The sequence below is a fragment of the Tachypleus tridentatus genome, chromosome 1 (assembly GCF_004210375.1).
Source record: "Tachypleus tridentatus isolate NWPU-2018 chromosome 1, ASM421037v1, whole genome shotgun sequence".
NCBI classification, from domain to species: domain Eukaryota; kingdom Metazoa; phylum Arthropoda; class Merostomata; order Xiphosura; family Limulidae; genus Tachypleus; species Tachypleus tridentatus.
Genome location: NC_134825.1, coordinates 95824770 through 95847678, shown reverse-complemented (window position 1 = coordinate 95847678; position 22909 = coordinate 95824770). Strand labels below are relative to the sequence as shown.

The following is a 22909-nucleotide window of genomic DNA, read 5'->3' as shown; positions in this document are numbered from 1 at the left end:
CACCCCTTAATTGAGCTCCACAGATCAGAAGATCTGAGAAGGATCACCACACCACACCACATCTAAGACAAGTATCTCTTCACCACAAAAAGTTATAAGGTTAGAAGGTTCAGAGATAGTGGAACAAGAGAGCACAATTGCATAGCAGAGGATGGTGTGACAAAGAGATATAAAAGAAGCAGTGTCACTCAATCCCATAATGGAAGGTGGGTAAGAGATGATGTGCTCCAAGATGAAGAGTGGCTAGGGGTGATGGACAACACTTTGGAAGTCAACTACATCCAAAACCTAAATCACTGGGTACTCACATCTTCAAAAAGGTAGGATAATGGCCTATACTGTCTTCACATCAAATCCTAGAGTCCAGAAGAAACTTATCAGAAAACTACAGTAACACATAAAATGCGCTAATAAAAGATACCCAGCAATGTGCCATCCAGATTCAGAAGGAAACCTACAGAAACTTGACCCCTGAGATCATGAACAAGCCTGAAACAACCCAAGTCATCAACAATCTCACAATGAAGGAATGCCCAGCACAGAAACATGCCACAAAGACCTTTTGTGACCCACTACAAAGAAGAGGAATTGAGAAGGGAAGATAAACAACTTGAAACCTGTGTGAGGACTTATGTAATTTATTCACTCTATCTCAAAAACTGTATTTGCTGGGTACAGATATCCATGTGAAGATAGGAGGGCACTCAATCAGAAGGCTGAAATGCATTTTGGCTTCTCAACTCTGGTAAACTCACCCAGCCGGGGGATCTTGTAACTCTGCCATCCTACCCTAACCTGAATGGTTATAGCCACCTTTATGGAACCCATCTCGCAGGTTGTCTCTAAGGTCAGCCATCCCATCAACTTGTAACTGGTAAAGACTCTCATACTCCACAAGAAAGGAAGGAAAAAGTGCATTTGGGTATCTGCAGGGATTTCAACAACCAAGAAAGTGCAATAAAGTATCACAAAGCTGTTTATAAAAACAGACCCCACCAATTTAATCAATCAAGGCATGACAGGGATTGGCAGCAATCCACTTCTGCTTTACCCATCTCATCAATGAGTGGTGCTATCTGAAAGTATCACAAAGAAGGTACACTTGAGTGAGCTTATGAAACACCCCATCTTAAAAGTGAGTGTATACAATCATGGAAATAAACAAATCAACATGGCTTACATTGTGAAATTGATAAATTAATGTATTTGAATGGTCATAGCCATCTAACTGGAATCCATTCTCAGTACAGACAAAATATCTAGTCAGGTTCCACTTGTCACAAAGCAGGATCCAAAGTGACACTGAAGCAGGAGTCTGAAAGAAAAGAATGCATTACCTCATGTAACAGCCATACAGAAGTCAAGAGAAAAGCCACATGCAATATGCAATACCTTGAGAAAGCAGAAACAGCAATGTGATACAGGTAATGGGAGATGAATATGTGCAAAGTCCTCCACATGCCTTATAGTAGAATATAATCCAAAGGCAGATAAGAAGGGAGAATGGAAGATAATAGGTGGGTGGGTTTGGCATTTTATGCTGCAAAGCAACTACACAATCTGCACCAAACATCTAATTAAAAGTTAAAAGAAAAGTAAAAGTATTAAAATTTGTAAAAAGGAATCAAGGTAAAACAAGACAAAGTTGAATTTTTGAATTAAAACTTAAACAGCAAGAAATCCAATTTTTATATCTAGTGTGCAGCAGTAAGAGAGAAATTACAGTAATACTAGTTTTAATGGACATTCTGTAGCATAAGTTGAATGGTCATAACTCACCAGGGTGACTAACGGGTACATTCAAACACCAGCATTAGTCACCTGAAGTTGGCCTTTCCAGTCCTGGTTTCGAGTTATTTGATGTCACTGCCATTTTCTAATTTCATATCAAACTAGTTTTACTTCACAAAGGAATAATAAAAAAGATTTAATTTATGAATTATAAGCTTAAATAGTGTTAAATAGGGCCAATGATCTTTAAAAAACTAAAAAAATTTGTAAGGTGGACAGTGTCACCATTGCCGATGACACTGTTCAATGTTAAGGGTAAACCTTGGGATAAAACATGTCTAAAATGGTGCCATAGTTAAGAGTCATAACGACAGAAAGACAGTAAAATGTGGCTTATTGCGACCTCAGTGTCACACAAACAACACACTGATGCATCAGTCCCAGATAAAAGAAAACAATGAGTTAAAAAACTGTGACCAATATGTAGTCAAGCGAGGACAACTTCCTCTTTCTGATTCTTATGAAAACAAGACCCCCAAAGTCCAATATAGGGTTTTATTTGGAAAAGCTTGTTTTGACGTTGCTCACTCCAAGTCAACTGCCAACTGACACAAAGCTGAGCCTTGAATAAAGGACCATATCAAAAGAAGGAACAGGCACAGCAGTGATAGTGCTAGAGCAGACAGGCTTAGCTGTGGTATTGGCAACCTCGTTACTGCGAATACCAACAAAAGAACAGTACAGAAGTAGATGTTAAAAGAAAAAAATAGGCCAGTCAGTTTTGAGTATCAGCAAATATAAGTTGAGAACTGACTTTGAGCTATTCCAGGGCTAACAGAGAGCGAAATGAATCAGTATAAATAGTACAGTTTGTGTACTGCATAGCTTCTATGTGATTCAGGGCAAGAGAAATGATGTACAATTTGACAACACAGAAATTGTAGAGGTGATTCTGTGTGCAACAACCAAATCATGGCAAACAATGACAAAACCCACAGAATCATCTGATTTCAAACCACCTGTATAAATGGGAATGGAAGGACTCCAAGTTCCTGTGAGAAAGAATGGGAAAGTGTCATACCCACATGGGCTTGAAATTGCCAATTCATTAAAATCTTTTTAATAAAAATTGGTAAATTGCCACACAATCCATATAAGTCTTGCAAGATACCATACCTCCACGTTGTATCAGAAGCTTTCTCAATGTAAAAAAAAATGAAGAAACAAGGTGCTGTTTCTTGAAAAAGTCTTACCTGATTGATGTGTCAAGTTGAATCAGGTGGTCTTTGGTGGAGTGCTGTCTTTGACACCCACACTGAGTGGGTGAGAGGAGGTTGTTTGATTCAAGGAACCAAACAAGACAAACATTAACCACCCTCTCTAAGGTCTTACAGAGACAGCTCGTCAAAGCAACTGGACAGTAGTTCAAAGGAATCTTGGGATCCTTCCCATGTTTATGAAAAAGGAGTAAAACAGCTTGGCAGCAAGCAGCAAGAAAAACATTCTCCTGCCAGATCCAGTTAAAAAAATCAAGAGAATAGCAAGAGAAGCTGAAGAGAGATGGTGCACCAGTGTAAGGGGGTAATTGTAGACATAGAGATGATCAGCCTGAAAGGAAAGAGGCTATCATTCTGCCCATGTTTTGATGGCTAAGAAAGATGAGAATGAAGCAGAAGTGCTAGATGCATGTGTAAAGATTTCTCCGAGTATTGGCAATGCTTTGGGTATCAGCAATTTCCTGGTTATCAGAGAACAAGACTGAAAGGGAGCAGAAGGATACTGGTCACTAACATTCCAAATTTTGTCCCATATGACTTTGGAACTGGTGGTATAAGAAATGCTTGAGGTGTATTTAATCCAAGATTTCTTCTGGTTTTGACATCTGCAATGCTAAGCACGTGCACAGACCTGCTGAAATGCAATGTAGTTTATAAGTGTGAGATATCTACGAAAGCCCATTTTTGAGCTATTCTCATCATGTGGCAGGCAGGATTCCACCAAAGACAAGAATAGTGTGGGAAACATGTTGAGGTTTTAGGAATACACTGAATAGCTATCTGAACAATACAGTCAGGCACTGCTGCCACATAGTCATCTATCAATGGCAGGATCAAGTTCTGAGAGAGTAGTGAAAGAAGGTCAGTTAGCCTGGTCCAACTTCCATCGAGGCACTAGGGTCAGATGGCATCGATCACAACCAGTCTCTCTCAAAATGATAGGAAAACTATCACTGCCCCATGGACTACCATCGAATCTCCAAGAAAAGTAAGTGAAAAGTGAAGGGGAGCAGATAGAAAGAACTATAGCAGTAAAAGACTGACAAGGTGCATGAAAATAAGTATAAGAACAAGTTTTGAAGAAAGACAGGTTGTGGTCCAAGAGCATATGCTCTATAGTACAACCCCTCCCATCAATACTAGTACCACCCCAAAGAGGATTATAACCATTAAAATCCCCCAGTAGTAAAAATGGGGATGGTAACTGCTCAATGAGAGCATCAAGGTCTGATTGATTATAGATCTCTTCAGGAGGCAGGAAGAAAGAACAAATAGTGATGGTACAACCCAAGGAAACATGGATGGCTATAGCCTCCAAGGGTGCACAAAGTGACATGGACAGGTTGGGCATGTGCTGATCAACCAACAGTATCACCCTAAAATGCACTCATCCATCATGACCTGTCGTTTCTATACATGGAAACCTGCTGAAGGGTGACTGTATCAGCAGGTTTCAGAAACATTTCCTGTAAGGAGAGGCACACAGGATGATAAGAATGATTCAAATCCTTTATGTTATCTAAATTTGATTGAAAACCTCAACAGTTCCACTGGATCAGAGTAGCCATTGTTATTTATGTAGAGGATAATGTGGCAGGGAGATATTCTGTTTGAGACATTTTTTTTTCTTCATTAAATGAAAATCTAACAACTTCAAAGGAACCTGCCCTGTGGACAAAGATTCCAATGGCTGAGGTCATGAACAAATGGTCAATTTTCTTTTCGAGGCTGCAGAAGAAGATGGACCTGAGGAAACATTTGAACCTGAAGGAAGTGAAACTGGGCAGTCACTGGATGAAGTAGTAGGGGCAGAGATGGAAGTAGACATAGATGTGTCAACTTTTTTAATTATGGAGGGCACAAGATTCTTAAGACATTTTGCAAATGACTCTGTTGGAGGCATGTAAAGATCTCTCTGCACTCCCACTGGCCCACTGCTAGTGAAGCGGTATGTCTACGGATTTACAACAATAAAATCAGGGGTTTGCTTCCCCTCGGTGGGCTCAGCAGATAGCCTGATGTGGGTTTGCTGTAAGAAAACACACACGCACTCCCACTGTGGTAGTGGAATGAAGTGCAGCAGCATATGTCTAAGACAGTGTTGGGGACTATAATTTCCTCACTTCTGAGTAGATTATATTATAAACAATGTTTAAGCATAGCACCTCTTTCTCTTATACCCTATTAGGACAAGAAATAGAGTAAGAGGGGTGTGGGCCACTACAGTTAATTCAGTGTGGTTCCAGGTTGAACTTCTAAGCATAGTGGTCTTTACCATCACAATGAGCACATATCAAAGAACCATGACATGATGTTTTCAAGTGACCAAACTGCTGACACTAGAAATATCTGTAAGGGTTAGGAATGTAAGATTCCACCTTATAGTTCAGATTACTTGCTTTGACAGTGGCAGGAGAATGAGGTGATGTAAACATTAATATCAGAACATTAGTAGAGTCCATAATTCTGTCTTTACGGGTAAAGATTATGTATATCGTAGTAATGCCTTGGCTGGAGAAACCAGAGAGGATTTTTGGCTCAAGAATGTTCTTTAAATTACTCTTAACTATAACTCCCCTGGAAAAAATTCAAAGTCACATGGGGAGTAACCTCAATGGGTATATCCCCAATGGCTCTTGATTTCAAGAGGAGTTTGGTATGCTGTGGTGAAGATGTTTCCACCAAAATGTCTCCAGAATACAACTTCTTTACTAACTTTAGGAAGCCAGTAAGTCCCTCTAATCCTTTCTGAATTAAAAATGGAAACACCTGTCCCAAGGATTTCTCAGATAAGGAATGGAGAATCAGAAATTGAGGTGTAGAATCTGGCTGTAAAGGTGACTGTACAGAGTTGTCCATGTGTGGTCATTTTCCAATTAGTTGTTGTTGTTTTTTTCAATTATTTAATTTTCATTTGTTTTGTTGGAAAGAGGGGTATCAATAACAAAGAAGTTACATTTCAGTGCCTAGTGACCCCACTCACCATGGAACCCTATGAGGGAACACATTACAGTGCCAAACAAGGACACTTTATCAATGCCAGAAGTTTTGTGAACACTATACCTAAACACCAGCATCACATACAATGTCCACAACACCTGTTGAGAACATCCAATACTAGTACAGTGGACTAGCTGACTGACCCTAGGGAGCCACCCCAAGGCTGCTTGTCTACAGGAAAACAAGGCCAAAGTGGTGTGTTAGGATTGGACCTATCAACTGCCAGGATCATCTCCTCCCCTTCATGGGTTACCCATGGGTGGTAAACACATGGGTGGATGTTTAGATCCCACAGGAAATAAAGAACAGAACCTTCCCTGGGAGTTCCTTACGTACAAGAATCCACACCAAGGTGAAAGAAGGTAATGTATTTAATGTAAGGAAAAGTGAAAGAGATCACACAGGGAAGGAAAATAGGAAGAATAAACTATCTGGAGCAAACATCAAACCCAAGCAGTTTAGTTAACTAGGAAAAAATCACAGAAAGAGGAAGGTTGCAAAGAGCAAAACAGGTGTAAATGAAGTTACAAGGACTCTGGAAAGGAAGTCAAGTGAACACAGACAGGTCAGAGGAGTCCATCTAGATCATGAGGTGTGCAGAAATGAAAAATTGAGGATATGCTGGTAGGAAAAGAGAGACCTGAAAATCATGAGCAGCAAAGGCTGTTGGAAGGAAAGCATTATATGGATAAGTGGTACAAGGATCTGGTGACACTGAGAATGAAATTATCCAGCCTACAATGACTGCAGGTTGGGAGGAGAAAGAAATACACAAAGATAGGAGAAACAGGAAACATACAGACAGAGATGCAAACATAGGTAAGGTAAGGACAGGAAGGCCCACTATCATGTTTTAGACAGGGAGCAATGGATGCCTTGGTGGCTGACAGAGATGGAAGGAATGGATCAACATAGAAAAGACAAGGAAAGCAAAATCCATGTGGATATGTGAAAGCAGAAGGTACTGAATAATACCACTTGACAACCAAACTGAGAAGACCAAAAAACCCCTCTCAAAGAGCTATGTGAGACACTCAGAGATACAGACAACCACTGGGTAAGTAGCTCAGAAACCCTGAGTCAATGCCAAAGAGTAGATAGATTACCAACAAAGAGAAAATGGAATAGACTAAATGTGAAGATATTCTGCAAGATAAACTGGAAAAATCCAGCCAAGGATCTAAAAAAAGCTAGGTAGGAAGATGGAGAATGTACAGCATGGGATTGATCATAGATATCTGGATTGAGGGAGCAAGTATGGTTGGAAGAAAAAAGGAATGAAATGAACCTGTGATAATAGAAGGTAGAGTCAGACCTAAATGAGTTTTGAAGAAAACATCCAGAAAAAAAAAGTATTGGAGAGGATTAAGGAAGAACCTTAGGAAAGTGATCAACCATCTCACCCACATATCTCTGAGAAGGAGCTGGCAAGTAGAACTAACTGGGGATCCCATTCTGAAACGGCAAAAAGCCAGATATTCATAAACACGTGGAATAACTTTCCACATGGAATAAAAGTTCTGAACAAGGGGGCAAACACTCAATACAAATAGATTACACGGAAGATCAATGGACAAGGCTCTAAAATGACATACTGTTCCACAATTGGCAAACTAGCAGTAAAACCTACATGAAGCAGATACAACATCTATTGCTATAGGAGGAGTAGGGAAAATCCACATATTACTGTGAAAAACATTGAACAGCAGAACTGTGAGAAACTGTAACAGACAGAGCCAGAAAGGGGTAAGGTCAGGAAACAGGGCTTGGAGCTACACCCATAGAGCATTGGATCTCTCACAAGTAAAGACACACCCCTGTTGGACAGAAGTCACCCACAACAATAAAGATGCAGTAATTGTGTTGAACTCAAAATGTCATAAAAATGGGGCCATAAGAATGATCCATACATATGGAACTGGACAACAGGTCTACCATAATTTAGCACTGCAGCACATATTAGACCTGAAGAGAAGTGAACCACATGTGTAGAGCCCTAGCTAAAGACAACATGCAACTGACAGTGGAAGGGAAGAGAGGAAAAATCTCCACAGATACTCCATAAGGTTCCTGTGAAAACCCTCAGATAGGAAAAGGGAGGCCAATCCTGGAAAACAGGGCAAAAATAGAATGAATAGCAAATTTTGAGGGCTTGTTCCCTCATGTAGGTAAGTTGAACCATAATTGTTGGTCCATAATGTGGAAGTCTGTCTGAAAAGTCACAAGGGTGGAATGATCTGAAACCCAAAGAAGACAGGCATATCAATGTTATCACTAAATAGGATGGCAAAAACAGTGTAAACCTAAAGAAAATGAAATTAAAAAACAAAAAGACAATAACAAGAAATAAAATAACCAATACCTGAGATACAAGCTCTAAGAAAACTTACAAGGGCTAATAGAATCTTTGAGAATGTAAGGAAAATCACAGCAAAATTATAGTTTGCATACACCTTTAAAATCTTCAAAAAATACAGGAAGAATAAGGGCACAAATAACAGACAACATACTTTCCATACAATGCTACATCTCTTCACAAACAAAGGCCATGAAATACCCCAATGGGTTGCCCATGCCTGCAGTTTTTACAGGCTAATACTTTTCTTTTTCTTCTATGGACTTTCATTGAGAACAAATGATTTGAGAGGGCATCCATACCTCAATTTCTTCATCACCGATATAACATTACAGCAATATTTTTGATCAAGAACCTTGGTCATCATGAACTTTTAATAGTTCTGGTGGTCTTTCCTGTGGGTTTACCATTCTATTTCCAGATTGCCAAAGTGGTAACAGCAACATTGGAATTCATGTATGATATCAAATCAACAAAAAATGTACAGCACACATGAGAAATCAAAAGCTCTCAAATAAAAATGAAATGAAATAAAATAAAGTAAAAAAAAATTAAACCACTTTTAGGACAATAATTGTTCTAAAAACATCTGTACTCAAGCATTGCCAAAAACGAAATGATAGTTCAATGGTGGTGCCTAAAGGTATTAACAAGCATCACATAATAACAGTTCTCTTCTACTGATGGAGAGGTGACACATAGTAATTAACATGAAAGATGTGTTGGAAATTTGGATTTTAACAGAGGGAGGGATGAAGACATGTGGCATGCTTTCAAAAAAGTTTGCATAACAAGAAAAGCTAATCTTGTGAGAGAAGGGAGAGTACCGTACTGGAAATTCCTTCACCTGTTTTGGTATACATGTATGAACAAGTTTTAATAGCTTGTAATTTTTTTCCAAAAATTGCAATGACATAATACTGAAAAATAAATTTGATTCTGGACATCATTTTTAACCTGAGTGTCTAATTATTTAACTAATACAAATTACAATCTAAATTAAAAGATTTCTAGTTGTTTTTTCTTACCTCTTTCCCAGTTGGCATATGTTTAGCTAATTTCACTTTAGCAAAATTTCCTTTGCCTATTGTTTTTAAAAGCCTGTATCTTCCAACATGTGGTTCTTCTGATGACCTATTCCTTAAAATGGAACTTCGTTGGATAGAGGTTGATTCTTCAACCTGTTGATATATTTATAGGTACAAGGGATGTACACTTAATTTACACAATCATGCAAGGCTATTTTTCAAACCTACAAATATATGTATCTCATTATCATATGATGAGAACTATAACAAAGTACAGATTACTTTTCATCTTAACCTTCTGAAAAACATCAATTTTGCACAAAAATTAAAAGATAAGCTAATAATTCTTAAATTTACACATTATACACATTCTTAAGTTAGTTTCCAAACAGTTAGCTTTTATTTTAAGAACTTTTAGTCAAGCACTAAAACATTTCAATACAAAACTCTTACCTGCTCTGAAATGACCGATTCATGTACAGTCTGAAGGGGTGTTTTGGTTAAAGCTGCCATCATTAAGAATGGTTAACATTCACGTGATAATTCAGCAGTACTATGATTCTGTCAACAGATTTTTACACAATACATATATATCAATATATATTCAAAGTATACTGAAGTTAATAACAAAATCAGAAAAACCTCATGCAATCATATTTTACAAATGGTATTACACAATTACTAGGCTTTTTTGTATTCTTTATCGCTCTGATAACAACAAACTTATTGTAAGGCATTAGAAACAGTATTAGTATCTATAGCTTGTACTGTGTGCATATATATGCTATTATCATTTACAAATACAAAAACTCCGGATAGGTGCCAAATGATGACTGAAAATACCTACTATGATTATAGTAATAAAAAGCATTTCTCTTTTTTATTATTACAAAAAATATCTTATGGCAAATGAGTAACCTTTTCAGTACAGGATGATACATTTTGTATCAATTTGACTGAGGAAAGACACACTATAAACATATAGTAACTCTAAGCCTTCCCTCACAAAACCTTGTAAAATTTAGTTCAAGTTTTACAAGTATTGTGTACACAAAAAATGACATTTAGTTAAGTCTTTCTGATAAAAAATGTTATCTATAGTAGTCATGTGCACCCAGCTGTTAAAATAGTTAGAGTGCAAAGTGATTTTTAAGTATAAAAAATAATTTTCTTCTTCTTTCATATTTTATTTGCTTAATCATTTTTTTGTTTTTGAATTTCGTTCAAAGCTATACGAGGGCTATCTGCACCAGCCATCCCTAATTTAGCAATGTAAGACTAGAGGTAAGGCAGCTAGTTATCACCACCCACTGCCAACTCTTGGACTGCTCTTTTACCAATGAATAGTGGGATTGACCACCACATTGTAATGCCCCTGAAAGGGCAAGTATGTTTGGCAAGACGGGAATTCAAACCCACAACCCTCAGATTACTAGTCGAGCACATTAGCCACCTGGCCATGCTGGGTCCTTGTATAATCTCTGGAACCTCCCAAAAGGATACCAAATGTTTCTTTTAAGATAAATGTTTATGTATTATTTTTTATTTTCTCTACAATAACACTAATGCAATTATCATCATCATGCAATGAAATGAAATAATTTTAATCAGGAAGTAGAAGAAAAAAATATATATATACACCTTTTAATTTTTTTTTCAGAATATATTTAAAATTTTTCCTAGTGTTAAATTTGTAACTTCCAAGCTAGTTTTTCCTTTTCTGATATAGTTAATTTTTAATGTTTTATTTTCCTTTCTTGTCCTTTATCACTTATTCTTCATCACAACACAAGTCAACTGTGTCCTCAAGGCACACTGGAATTTCTTTGTGGGAGACATCAGCAACCTATCAACAAATTATTCGTTCAGTGTATATCATAAGCCTTTAAAATGGATGCAAAGTATGACGTATATTTTAAAAAATTGTAAACAATTTAATTATGCATTTTAAAATATAAATAATCCATAATTGACCAAAATATAATACTAAGACCTAAAGTTATACTGTATCTTTGACTGTAAAATAATTAGGTAAGAAACAATTGTAAATGCTATAATAAATCAAACAGCAAACAATATTACAATCAATTAAATGGACTTCATCATGACAATTTGGCACTAATTTCAAATTAACCATTGCAAGCAGTGTTAAATAACCTATTTCTAAATGTCATGTAATGTATAAATGGAAAGAAAGAAGCTCAAACAAATTTGTTGAAAGAGGAAATTGCAGCTATCAATGGTTGAAAAAATTTATTACTTGTTTTAATTGTATTCATTCAGAGAACTTTTAAATGAATGAGTCTAAAGGTTATGTAAGCATCTTATTGTCCAGATTTACCTTTCCTCAACTGCCACTATATTACTGAAGAAATAGAGAGCTAATGTGGAGAATGTTTCTGGCTCATTTATCACATGACAATATATCTAAAGTTTTAAACAGTTTTTAAAGGTCAATTTTGAAATAAACAACTTCATCCAAGTATGATGCAAGACTTTGAATAATAACATAAATTTTAATACTAATTTCATTAACATATACCAAGAGTAAAGTTATTTAATTTGATTGCAGCACAATGACTTCTGCAAAAAGGAATTTAAAGGGACTCCTCCTAAGTAAGGGTTAAAAGACAATTGTTTATTTTGTGTAATATTTTAGATATGTGTTTTATTTGAAAAGGCTCCTTTTCTACTGGTAAGATGTTATGCAGGCTTAATGGGGTTTGTGTCTTAGTCTAACCATATATTTGCTCATCACTATGCATTATATATATGTTTGTTATAACTTAAAAAACAAGCTCAAACAAAAATAATTGAACAAAAATCCTGCACTAATTGTGATTTTGCTTATTTAACTTCATTAAAATGTATTTATTTTCACTACAACTATGTGTGTGTGTGTATGTATATATATATATATATATATATATAGAGAGAGAGAGAGAGAGAGAGAAAGAAATAATTTAAATACACAGAAACAATAATATATTCTCAACCAAATCTCCTCATGGAAATCTTCAGCTGTGGCTTAACATTTTACACCTTGAACTAATGTGATCAAACAGTCAATAGCTACAGTAAATAATTAAGTACCATATCAGCTAGCTACAAGCTATGTTGATGAAAATTACAATATATATTATTTGCTGTATATCAAGTAATTTTTTTGTACATAGTTGGGTATGAAAAAATCCAGCAAAGATAAGTAAAAAATTGGTAATTTAAAAACCTGCAAACAGGGATAATAATGAAATAAAGTAAACAGGGTTGGAGATACTGTGGACATTATTTATGTAAATTTCGATTTTGGCTCCATGTTGTTGCCATGAGCAACATTTAGTGGAGTCAAAACAGAGATTTGTTATTTGAATAAATAACATCTGCAGTATCTCCAGCATTGTTTGCTTTTTTTATAATTCCAAATTACAGGTTTTTTAAATTCTTCCTTTTTTAATAATCTTATGATATTTCAATTAATGACTTTGTAGAGTTTTTACCAGACTCTTTGAAATTTTTACCACTATAAACATAAAACAGATTTAACTAGTACCTTAAAAAGGAACTAATGGCTTCCTTCAACATGGTATAACATGTAAGGAGCTATAAATTGTATTTTAGATTAATACGTTTGTCCTTATTCCAGCTATCTAAAGAGTGCTTACGACTCAAATTCATTGAAAATATAATTGGGTACCTTCAATTTAATAAAAACATATACAAAGACTAGGTGACAGAAGGCCATCTGGATTATAGAGGTCAACCCAACTCAAATACAGTATAACACCTCACATCTATGATAATGCTCAACAGAAACTAAAAAAATATTCAACCTACCAGTACAAATAACATTAGTTGGCATAACAGTCTATAAGTTAATAACTCTTTAACAAGAAAGCACTTTCCCTAATAACCAGCTTGGGCCAGGATTTCCACTCCTCATACTTGGTTTCTCCATTTCAAGATCTTCAAAATTATTTTTCAAGTATTCAAAACCCTTTTCCCATCCCAATAAGCAGTTGATCCTAACTCCCTAATAATTTTAACACCTGAACTATATCACTCAGATTTCTTCCATTCTCAAGATAAAAAAAAATCTTCAAACTACGAGTCTCTTTTTTCTTAGTTTAAATGTTTGAAAAAAATAATTTATGTAGTAAACCTCCAAAATTATTTAAAGTAAGCAATTTCTTTAATAATGAACTGGATGGACCAAATCTAAAACACACTAAACTCCGAGACCTTATCAAACTTCTACTCAATGTGATAATGATCACCCTGATCCTGAACTCAAAGTTTCTATAATTTTTCCAGAACTCCTATTTTAAATTTTCATCAGCATCAAACATTTAGCCAAATACTTTAGTTTTCATCAGTTATTACATGTAAACCTTTCTGATTCTCCACAGAACCAATAATTCTCCCATGTAAAGACTTTGCAACAATACAACAGACAAACCATCATTTTCATTGCCTTCAATCTTCTTTCATTACAGAACCAACAAACATAAAATCAGACCCATCTTTCCACACTCACCAGTCTCACCCTCTGTTTTGGAACTGGTTAACAATTCTCTCATACTTCAATTATTTATTACTTATAACCAAGTGGAAGTCAAGGTTTTCATCTATCAAGTGATATAACTTATTACATTATATTATGAATAGATAAGCATCAATTTCACTTATAATACAACTTCAATTCCCATGGGAATCACAATGGCTAGATTGAATGATCTTGTAACAGCTCTTTTCACATAGTTAGGATGCCAAAAAATTGCGATTGTTAGAAAAAATTGTCTGCCTTTTACATGTTATTAGTCAATGTTCTGTGGTGCAGTATTTAATTAAAGTTAACATTTTCCTAAGATAATACTAACCTCTGTTGATGCTAGCTATTTCTCTACCTCCAGGGTTTCCCCTCTTTACACATCTAAACATTGTACATACTTCCTCAAGTCTTTCATACCTCACTCTAATACCTTAGGGAAATTCTAATTTGCTAATTTCTCCACCAACTTCAATATGCCCTCTATCCATAAAATACAAGTCTACCTTAGATAATGTAATCATTTTTTTGAGAGACAAACCATCTTTTAGGGGGAAGGTAGGGTGGAAGAGTATCAACAGAGATGAGTGTTAGTGGAAATATATTTTCAGTTTTAGAAAATGTTAACTTCCTACACATACCATCTGCTGACACTATCACTAAAATCCCATACAGAGAAAGTGGAGTGGCCAGTTCAAGCATGATCCATATGAGAAGCATTTGTATAGAACATGATTGTACTAAAAGAAACAAATGATACAAGAGTGGGAGAACTGCACCACATCCAAAACAGATAAGTGCTTTACCTGGAACTCGCTTCCTATATTGAAGGTGGAATAGAATATGAGTAATCATTAGTATAAGCCAGTCTCAACCAGACAGCTGAGATTCTACAACTTGGGGTTGAATTTAATGGGTTGTGGTACCTATATCTCATGTTGGTGGCTAAGGTTACTGAACCATAATGTTTATACAGTAAAACCTGTTTAAACTGGAAAGTGCATGAGGCAGAAAGCTGAACAAGCTGGAAATATCAAACTTTTGCAGCATTATCTCAAAATTTCTCTTATAAAAGGCCCTCTATATGGCAGAACCTGTGTAACATGGATGGAAAACCATCTTTCACTTACCTCATCTATCAACAAATAGAATTAAAACCTGAGTAAGGTGGAAAAAATGTTTTTAATTAAATATTAAATTCTATAAATATTAATAATTTCTTGTTTAATTAATAATGTGTTTAAATATTAATAAATTCTTGGACATTTTCTTACAGTAAGTATAAGTTAAATATATTTTGTTCTTTTTTCTGCCAACATTATTTTGGAGTTAAATTAAACAAAAGAATATAACAATAAAATAGGAATATTCTACTTTTCCCAGATAATGCACCTTGTCACCCAAAAGTTCAACTTTCAAATGTTTGTTTAGTCTTTCTACCTCCATGTACATCAGTTCTACAACCACTAGATAATGGAATTATACAGCGTATAAAATTGAAATACAGAAAATTGATGCTTCAGCATATTATTGCAAACATGGATGACTGTAAGAGAGAATTTAAAATGACAACAATATTAACATGTTAGATGCAATTGCATTTTTAAGTCTTTCAATCAAATGTGTAAAAGATGAATGTGCAATAAAGTGCTTTCAAAACTGTGGATTTATTCTTGATAATGGCAGAGATTTTGGAGAAGTTGTTTGTTATGATGATTCTAGTGAAATCCAAATTCTGAGAAGATTGATGCAGATAATTTTGTGAATGTGAAAAGTTTTGTGAACGTTGACAAAAATGTTTTAACAGAAAATGATGAAACTGATTTAAAATCTATAACACAATCACAAGATCATAACAGTGTGAAAGATTCAGAAGATGAACAAAATGGAAAAGATTGTGGGGAAATAGAAATTCCTACTTCATCACAAGTGTTAAGTTATATTAACACTATCAAATTGTATGCAGAAATGAAGGGAGAAAATGAACTTCATGAAAAGGCTGTAGAATTGGCATTCTCTAATAACCACACGAGAAATCCCATTAAAAAAATGAAACAGTTGAAATTGGACTTTATTGAAATAAATTTGATTAAGATTTTGTGTATTTGTGTATATTTTGAATGTTTATTTTTGTTCTTATTCTAATAAATATAGCATAAATAGGATAATAACTTTATTCAAAAACATCTTACTTCCCTTGAGTTAAGCAAGCATAACATTCAGCTCAAAAATTATGTATAATTAAGCGAATGCATGTTCACTGTCTAAGCCAAAAAACCTGCTTAAGCCAGAAATTTTAGTCGGTCCCGTGTGATTCAACCTTAGACAGGTTTTACTGTATATACTTTTGATTGGATCCCAACAACAGAATGATGTGTGTCACACCACTGAAATCATAACAAGAAAGTAAGCAACACCTAAATGAACAAGTTTTCTTCTCCACCTAAAAAAGACCTAAAAACAACATGCTAGGTTCTGAATAATGAGATTGAGTATATCCCACTCAATCAAAGGAACAGAGCTCATCTGGTCTGAAATTATTAACATTCATCCTCACTCCTCAACCAAGTGGACAAGGAGTATTCCACTTGCCCCTTGAAATATGGAGTAAACATGGAACCTGTGGGCAACTAAAGACCTGATAATACTTTGCATTTGGAATTACGAAGAGATAGTGGATCACCTTCCACGAACAATATACTAAACCAACAATGATCAAAGAGAAGGGCCAGGACAGCTTTGTGTAAAATCTGGCCAGACAAACCTCATCTTGAAGGCTCCTGCAGAGCCTAGTGCCACTTTTACTGATATCTGAAAAAAAAAACATTCAGGAACACTAGTAGCAGGGCCCAACAAATTAGTCCTCTTCTCCAAGCGTGGACAAACATTCTCAAACATGCTGGAGGTGAAGCCTCTGTAAATAAAGGGTCACTGTAAATAAAAAAGTATATGATCGAGGAAAATATTCACCTCTATTAAAAAGTCTAACAGCTGTAGTCAAAATAGCTACAGGGAGTAGTTGGTGGTTTGGTTGATTTGGAGTTTTATGGCACAAAGCAGCTAAGCTATCTGTACCAAAGTCTAACAGCGTGAACCTGACGATGACCGAAGAAGGTCGAAACGTTGTTCGCTCTTCTATGTAAAATATTTTCTCAACCCAAAACGAGCCGTTTTTGCATATAAATTTCTCAACAAGTGGGTTTCTCGACATCACTGATTATCTGTACCAAACATCCAGTAAAAATTTAAAATTAAAGGAAATTTAGTAAAATTCACAACAGGAAATTAAAGTACAACAAAACAAAGTTTATAAGAAAAAATATAAATAGTATAAAACCAATGTTTACATCTAGTCTACAATGATAAGAGAAAAACTACAGTAATACAAGTCATAAAGGACTTTCTGTAGCATAACTGTAATTATCATAACTTGCCATGAAGTCTAACAGGTAAGTTCAAAAAGCACTGTTAGTCACCTGAAGTTGGCCTTTCCAGTCCTGGTTCCAAGTTATTTGATGTTATGGCCATTTTCAAAAAGTGAAATAATAAAAGTTTTAAAAGATTTGTAGCAAAATTTTAATAATAACTTGCCAGGATGACTGAAAGATAGTTCACACAGCAGTATTAGTCACCTGAAGTTGACCTTTCCAGTCCTGGTTTTGTGTATTTTGACTTTACAGTCTTAAAAAAAAAACTAAAAACATTTCCAAGGTGGACAGTGTCACCACCGCCAATAACACTGTCTAACATTATGGATAAATCTTTGGACAAAACATGTTTAAAATGGTGCCATCGTTGAGATTCATAATGACGGCAAGACAGTAAAGTGTGGCTTACTGTGACCTGAGTGTTATACAGACTACACACTGATGCATCACCTCCAGATAAAAGAAAACAATGAGCTAAAAAACTGTGACCAATGCATAGTCTACTTAGAACAACTTCCACTTTCCAATCCTTACCAAAGCAAGGTGACCAAAGTCCAATATAGGGTTTTATTTGGAAAAGCTTGTTTTTACGTTGCTCACTCCAAGTCAACTGTCAGCTGGCACAGAGCCAAACCTTGAATACAGGACCAAGGTCCATGTAAGGAACAGCCACAGGGGTGGTTATGCCAGAGCAGAGAGATTTAGCTGTGGTGTCAGTGAGCTCGTTCTCATGAATACCAAAGTGGCCCGGTATCCAGAAAAACTAGACAGAAGTAGATATTAAAGAAAATGGGCCCATCAGCTTTGAATATTGGCAAAAACAATAAGTGATCTAACATGAAAACTAAGTGAGTCAGTATAAAGAGTGCAGTTTGAGTACTGCTCGAATTGGAGTTTGCATGATTCAAGGAACCAAACAAGATGAGCATGAACAATTCTCTCTGAAGTCAAAGCAGTTTGATGGTAGTTTGAAGGAACCTTGGGATCTTTCCCAGACTTAGCAAAAGGCACAACAGCTTGGTGCCAAGCATCAGGGAAACCATTCTCCTACCACATCCGGTTAAAAACCTGCCAAGCATGTACACAGGCCCTCTGAAAATAGACTCAGTTTGAAAGTATGGGATATCTAAGAAAGATATTCCAGGTCCCTTTCTGAATCTTCGATGCCATCTGGCAGGAAGGATTCTACCACAGACAAAAATATCATGGATAAAACGTGTCGAGGTTTTACGTATATACTGAACAGCTGCTTGAACAATACATTCAGTTACTGCTGCCACACTGTCGTTTATCAATGGCTTACAGACTACAACAGAATCATGTTTCAAGAGAGCAATGAAAGAGAGCAGTTGACTTGGTCCAGCTTCCACCAGAGCATGCAGGTCAGGGGCACTGACCACAGCTAGTCTCTCTCAAAATTACAGAAAAAAGATCACTGCTCTGTGGATCATTGTCAACCCATCAAGAAAAGTGATCAAAAAGTGAATGGAAGCAGAAAAAGAGATTAATAACAATAAAAGACTAACTAAGTTCATGAAAGTAAGCATAAACACCAGTATTGAAGAAATAAAGAAAGGTTGTGATCCAAGAGCACACACTCTATGAAGCAACCTTTCTCATAAATATCAGTACCTCTCCAGAGAGGATTATGTCCATGAAAGTCCCCAGGATTGAAAAGGGAGACGGCAACTGTTCAATAAGAGCATCAAGGTCTGACTGATCAGTAATGGTATAATTCAAGGAAATATGGATGGCTACGGCCTCCAAGGGTGTATTGAGTGGCAAAGATAAAGCGGGGCACGTACTGGTCGACCAGCAGTGCCACATCTCCATGCACTTGTCCATCACGCAACCTGTCATTTCTGTACAAAGAAACTGACAAAAGACGACTATATTATTAGGTTTCAAAAATGTTTCCTGTAATGAAAGACAAACAGGATGATAAAAATCAATCAGTGCCTTGATGTCATCTAAATTAGAACAGAAACCTTAACAGTTTCACTGTATCAATGTAGCCATTTTTTATTTAAGTGAAGGAGAACTGGGCAGAGAGCCCTTCTGTTTTTGACCATGTCTTTTCTCTTTATTCTCTCTAGTAGAAAGAGGTCTATCAACCTCTATGAATCCTGCCCAGGGTTATGTAGCAAGTCTCAGTCACTGGAATCTTCCAGTGACTGAAGGCATGAATAAATAATCTTCATGTATCTCAGAGCCAGAGAAAATGGTGGACCTGAAAAAATGTCCACACCTGGAACAAAAGAAAGTTTGTCTAGGGGGTGTTGCTGGAAGGAATGGTAGGGACAGAGATAAGTGTTGACATTGACTCATCAACTTTCTTAATCACAGAGGGCAAAAGACTTTTCACATTGTTTGAAATCAACTCTGTCCGAGGGACTGAGATGCGTGTTCACCCCTCCCCCCTGTAGCAGTGGAATGGAGTGCAACACCATACATCCGAGATGGAGTGGTGGACAGTAACTTTCGAGCCTCAGGGTAAGAAATGTTGTGAGCTGTTTTCAAACACTCCACTAGCCTCAGAATTGCTTGAACAGACACTCTCAGTCTTATACATCTTATACACCTGCATCTTACATTGGATAATATTAGAGATAGCTTCAACTGATAGCAACCCCTTCCCTGGCTGTTCACAAACACCAGACAGCAGAGGTGGGAGACAAGAGCTCAAGTTGACCTCTGTATTCAAAATATTAACTTGAGAATTATTACATGTCAATACTGTATTTTTTAAGTAATGTATAAATATAAATGAAAAAAATAATCATAGAAATGTCAACTATGTTCAAAATCACAGTATAAATAGTAACTAATCACAACACTCCTGTTGATAGAACTTTGTGTCAAATGCTTTGTTGAGAAAAAGTGATAACATTAACAGATTGAGGTGCTTATATTCAATACCTGAACAGAGGATGCATTGAAGTTGGGTGAAGGAATATACTAATTATGATTTGCCTAAGGCAGGGGTCCCAACCTTTTAGCACTTGCGACCCCTTACATAAAAGTTTGAAACCCATGTGACCCCCTACTTAGGGCTTACTATCAGCAGCTTAATTTTTATTTTATTTTCTGTGAAGGAGAGGGAAAGAAACATCTAAACAAAATATTTAAAAATTCTGTAATTATTTATTAGCAAATTAAATCACATTGGTTCAACCTGAATTCACAAAAAGAACATATATTTCTTAAAATAATATTAACATAGGTTTGAACAGCTATCCAACCCAACTAGTGAGATTCCTGATGTTGCATTTCAGCAGCAAGCTTTGAAATTCGTGGCCGAGCGTTTGTCAGAGCCAGTCTCATGTCATCTCCAACATCCAATCTGTTCCTATTCTTTGTTTTTATATTGACAAGATGGAAAATCTTGCCTCACACAAGTAGGTAGAAGCAAATGGAACAAGGACATGTAAAGCTATCATGCTGACTTTGGAGTATGACTGATACATAGTGCACCAGAACTGAGTCACGGATTTCACCTTGAAGTTATCACGAGCTGAAGAGTCGTTCCTTAGATCCAGAAATCCATCTTTGATATCATCTGGGATGCTGGATACATCAAGTTCAGTACAAAATGGGTTCATTACCAGGGCCTCCTGTTCCTGTGATAGCTCAGGGAAGTAACGCTCGACTTCCTTTTCTAGAGACTGAAGATGTTCGGTAATCTCATCCTTGAGGAACTGATCCGTCACTCCACAAAGTTTTTCAAACATAGCGATGTTTCCAAGATTGGTTTTCCGACGCCAGTTCTGCAGTTTGGAAACAAAGGCCCAAAGACTATCTTGAAAAAGGAGAACATGTGTTTCCCTTCCTTGAAGCTTCAAATTGAGCTTCTTTAGCTGGTCAAAAATGTCGGCTAGGTACGCAACCTTTTTATTCCATACTTCATCTTCGAAGTGAGCTACAAGATCTTTCCTTTCTTGAGTCTCCAGGAACAGCTTTATTTCATCTTTCATTTCAAAGACACGATTAATAACGTTTCCTTTCGACAACCAATGTACTGCTGTGTAGAAAAAAAAGGACTTTGTGGTCAGCATTCATGTCTTTGCATAGTTCTTTGAATAGGCGAGTGTTGAGAGCTTGAGTCTTCACATAATTTACAATTTTGATTTCAGATTCAAGCACTTCCTGCAGAGAGGCAGGGAGAGTCTTACTGGCGAGAGCATATCGGTGAATCATGCAGTGGATGCCCTTTGCTTGAGGTGCTAGCTTCTTCACTCTCGATTGGAATCCTGAATTCGATCCCAGCATGGCTGGTGCCCCATCCGTACAAACCCCACACGTTTTCCCAATGAAGATCTTCGTCTTGAAAAAAAGTTGAAACTTTTTCCATGACATCATCAGCTTTTGTTGTGGTTTCAAGTGCACTGCAGAATAAGAATTCGTCTTTGATGTCACCTGAATTAATGTATCTCACGAAGACAAGCAACTGAGAACATGAACTTACATCTGTTGACTCGTCGAGCTGAAAGGAGAACAAAGGGGAACCTTTGATTTAAGTCAAAACCTGTTCCTTCACATCCACAGACATTTTAGAAATGCACCTCTGTATAGTATTATTTGACAGGGATACTTGCTGCATCTTCTTTGCACTGGCTTCTCCAAGAATAAGATTTACTGCTTTCATCATGCAGGGTTTAAGAAGTGTTTCTCCAATCGTTTTTTTTTTGTTTAGCAATTTCGAATGCAATCTCATATGAAACTTCCACTACGGCTGCACTCTGCTGCTAAAATGACCCACTTCTATCAATTCTTTGGCTTTTAAGACACCGTTCATGCCGTTTAAATAAATCCAAACCCTTCTTTGCGTGTTCTGAATGTTTCATCTCGAGATGACACTTGAGTTTTGATGGTTTCATTGACTCTGCACTCAGGACAGCATGGCACAAAACACACTGTGGTTTCTCGATGCCGTCGTTGGCGAGCACAGTGGTGAAGCCAATGTTGAGGTAGCATTCCGAGTATCTGCGTCGTTTAGCCATGGACACAACTCACCTCTACTGCTTACTTATCTCCTTGTTAAAATAAAATAAAAATGTTGAATCATGAATGCTTTGGCAACTGTAGATTTTACACTGACTACTTGTGGGGGGTGCAGGTAGAGTAATGATGGGGTAAGTATTGGGAGGGAAGGGAGCGTGGCCAGTCGTGCGATTCATCATCCACCAATCAGCAACGGACATGTGACTCACGTGTCGACAGCGAGCACACACACACTTAATCACAGCTAAACAGACACACAAGCATACGTACATGCGCGTGCACTCACATACTCCCTACTCACTAGTACACACATACATACAGTTGCAGATACATACACATTCACTCACAGGCACGCATACATACACCCATAATATCACCTAATGACATTGAACTAACGTAGCACACATTTTGCTTTGCACCAAAACAAAAAAATGTAAGAGCATGAAAATGTAATTGATGAAATAAAATTAATGTTATCCCAAGCTACTTCTAACAAGGCTACGCGACTCCCCTGCCAAGGCTTGGGAACCCCTGGCCTAAGG

The 22909-nt window shown here is 36.6% G+C and overlaps 1 protein-coding gene across 11 annotated transcripts in view; it reads right to left on the bottom strand.

Moving 5' to 3' along the window:
- The window catches only part of LOC143256160 (MAP/microtubule affinity-regulating kinase 3-like), a 121387-nt gene that overhangs the window by 94092 nt on the left and 4386 nt on the right, over positions 1-22909 (bottom strand). For 9 of the 11 annotated variants that reach the window (XM_076513056.1, XM_076512975.1, XM_076513050.1 and 6 more), the window contains 3 exons: positions 11034-11238; positions 9846-9953; positions 9393-9545 (listed from right to left, as the gene is read on the bottom strand). In XM_076513056.1, the coding sequence (XP_076369171.1) occupies positions 9393-9545; positions 9846-9908 (216 nt within the window). In that variant the 5' untranslated portion in view covers positions 9909-9953; positions 11034-11238. The remainder of the gene's footprint in view (positions 1-9392; positions 9546-9845; positions 9954-11033; positions 11239-22909) is intronic. The other 2 variants (XM_076513021.1, XM_076513032.1) reach the window with 1 other exon arrangement.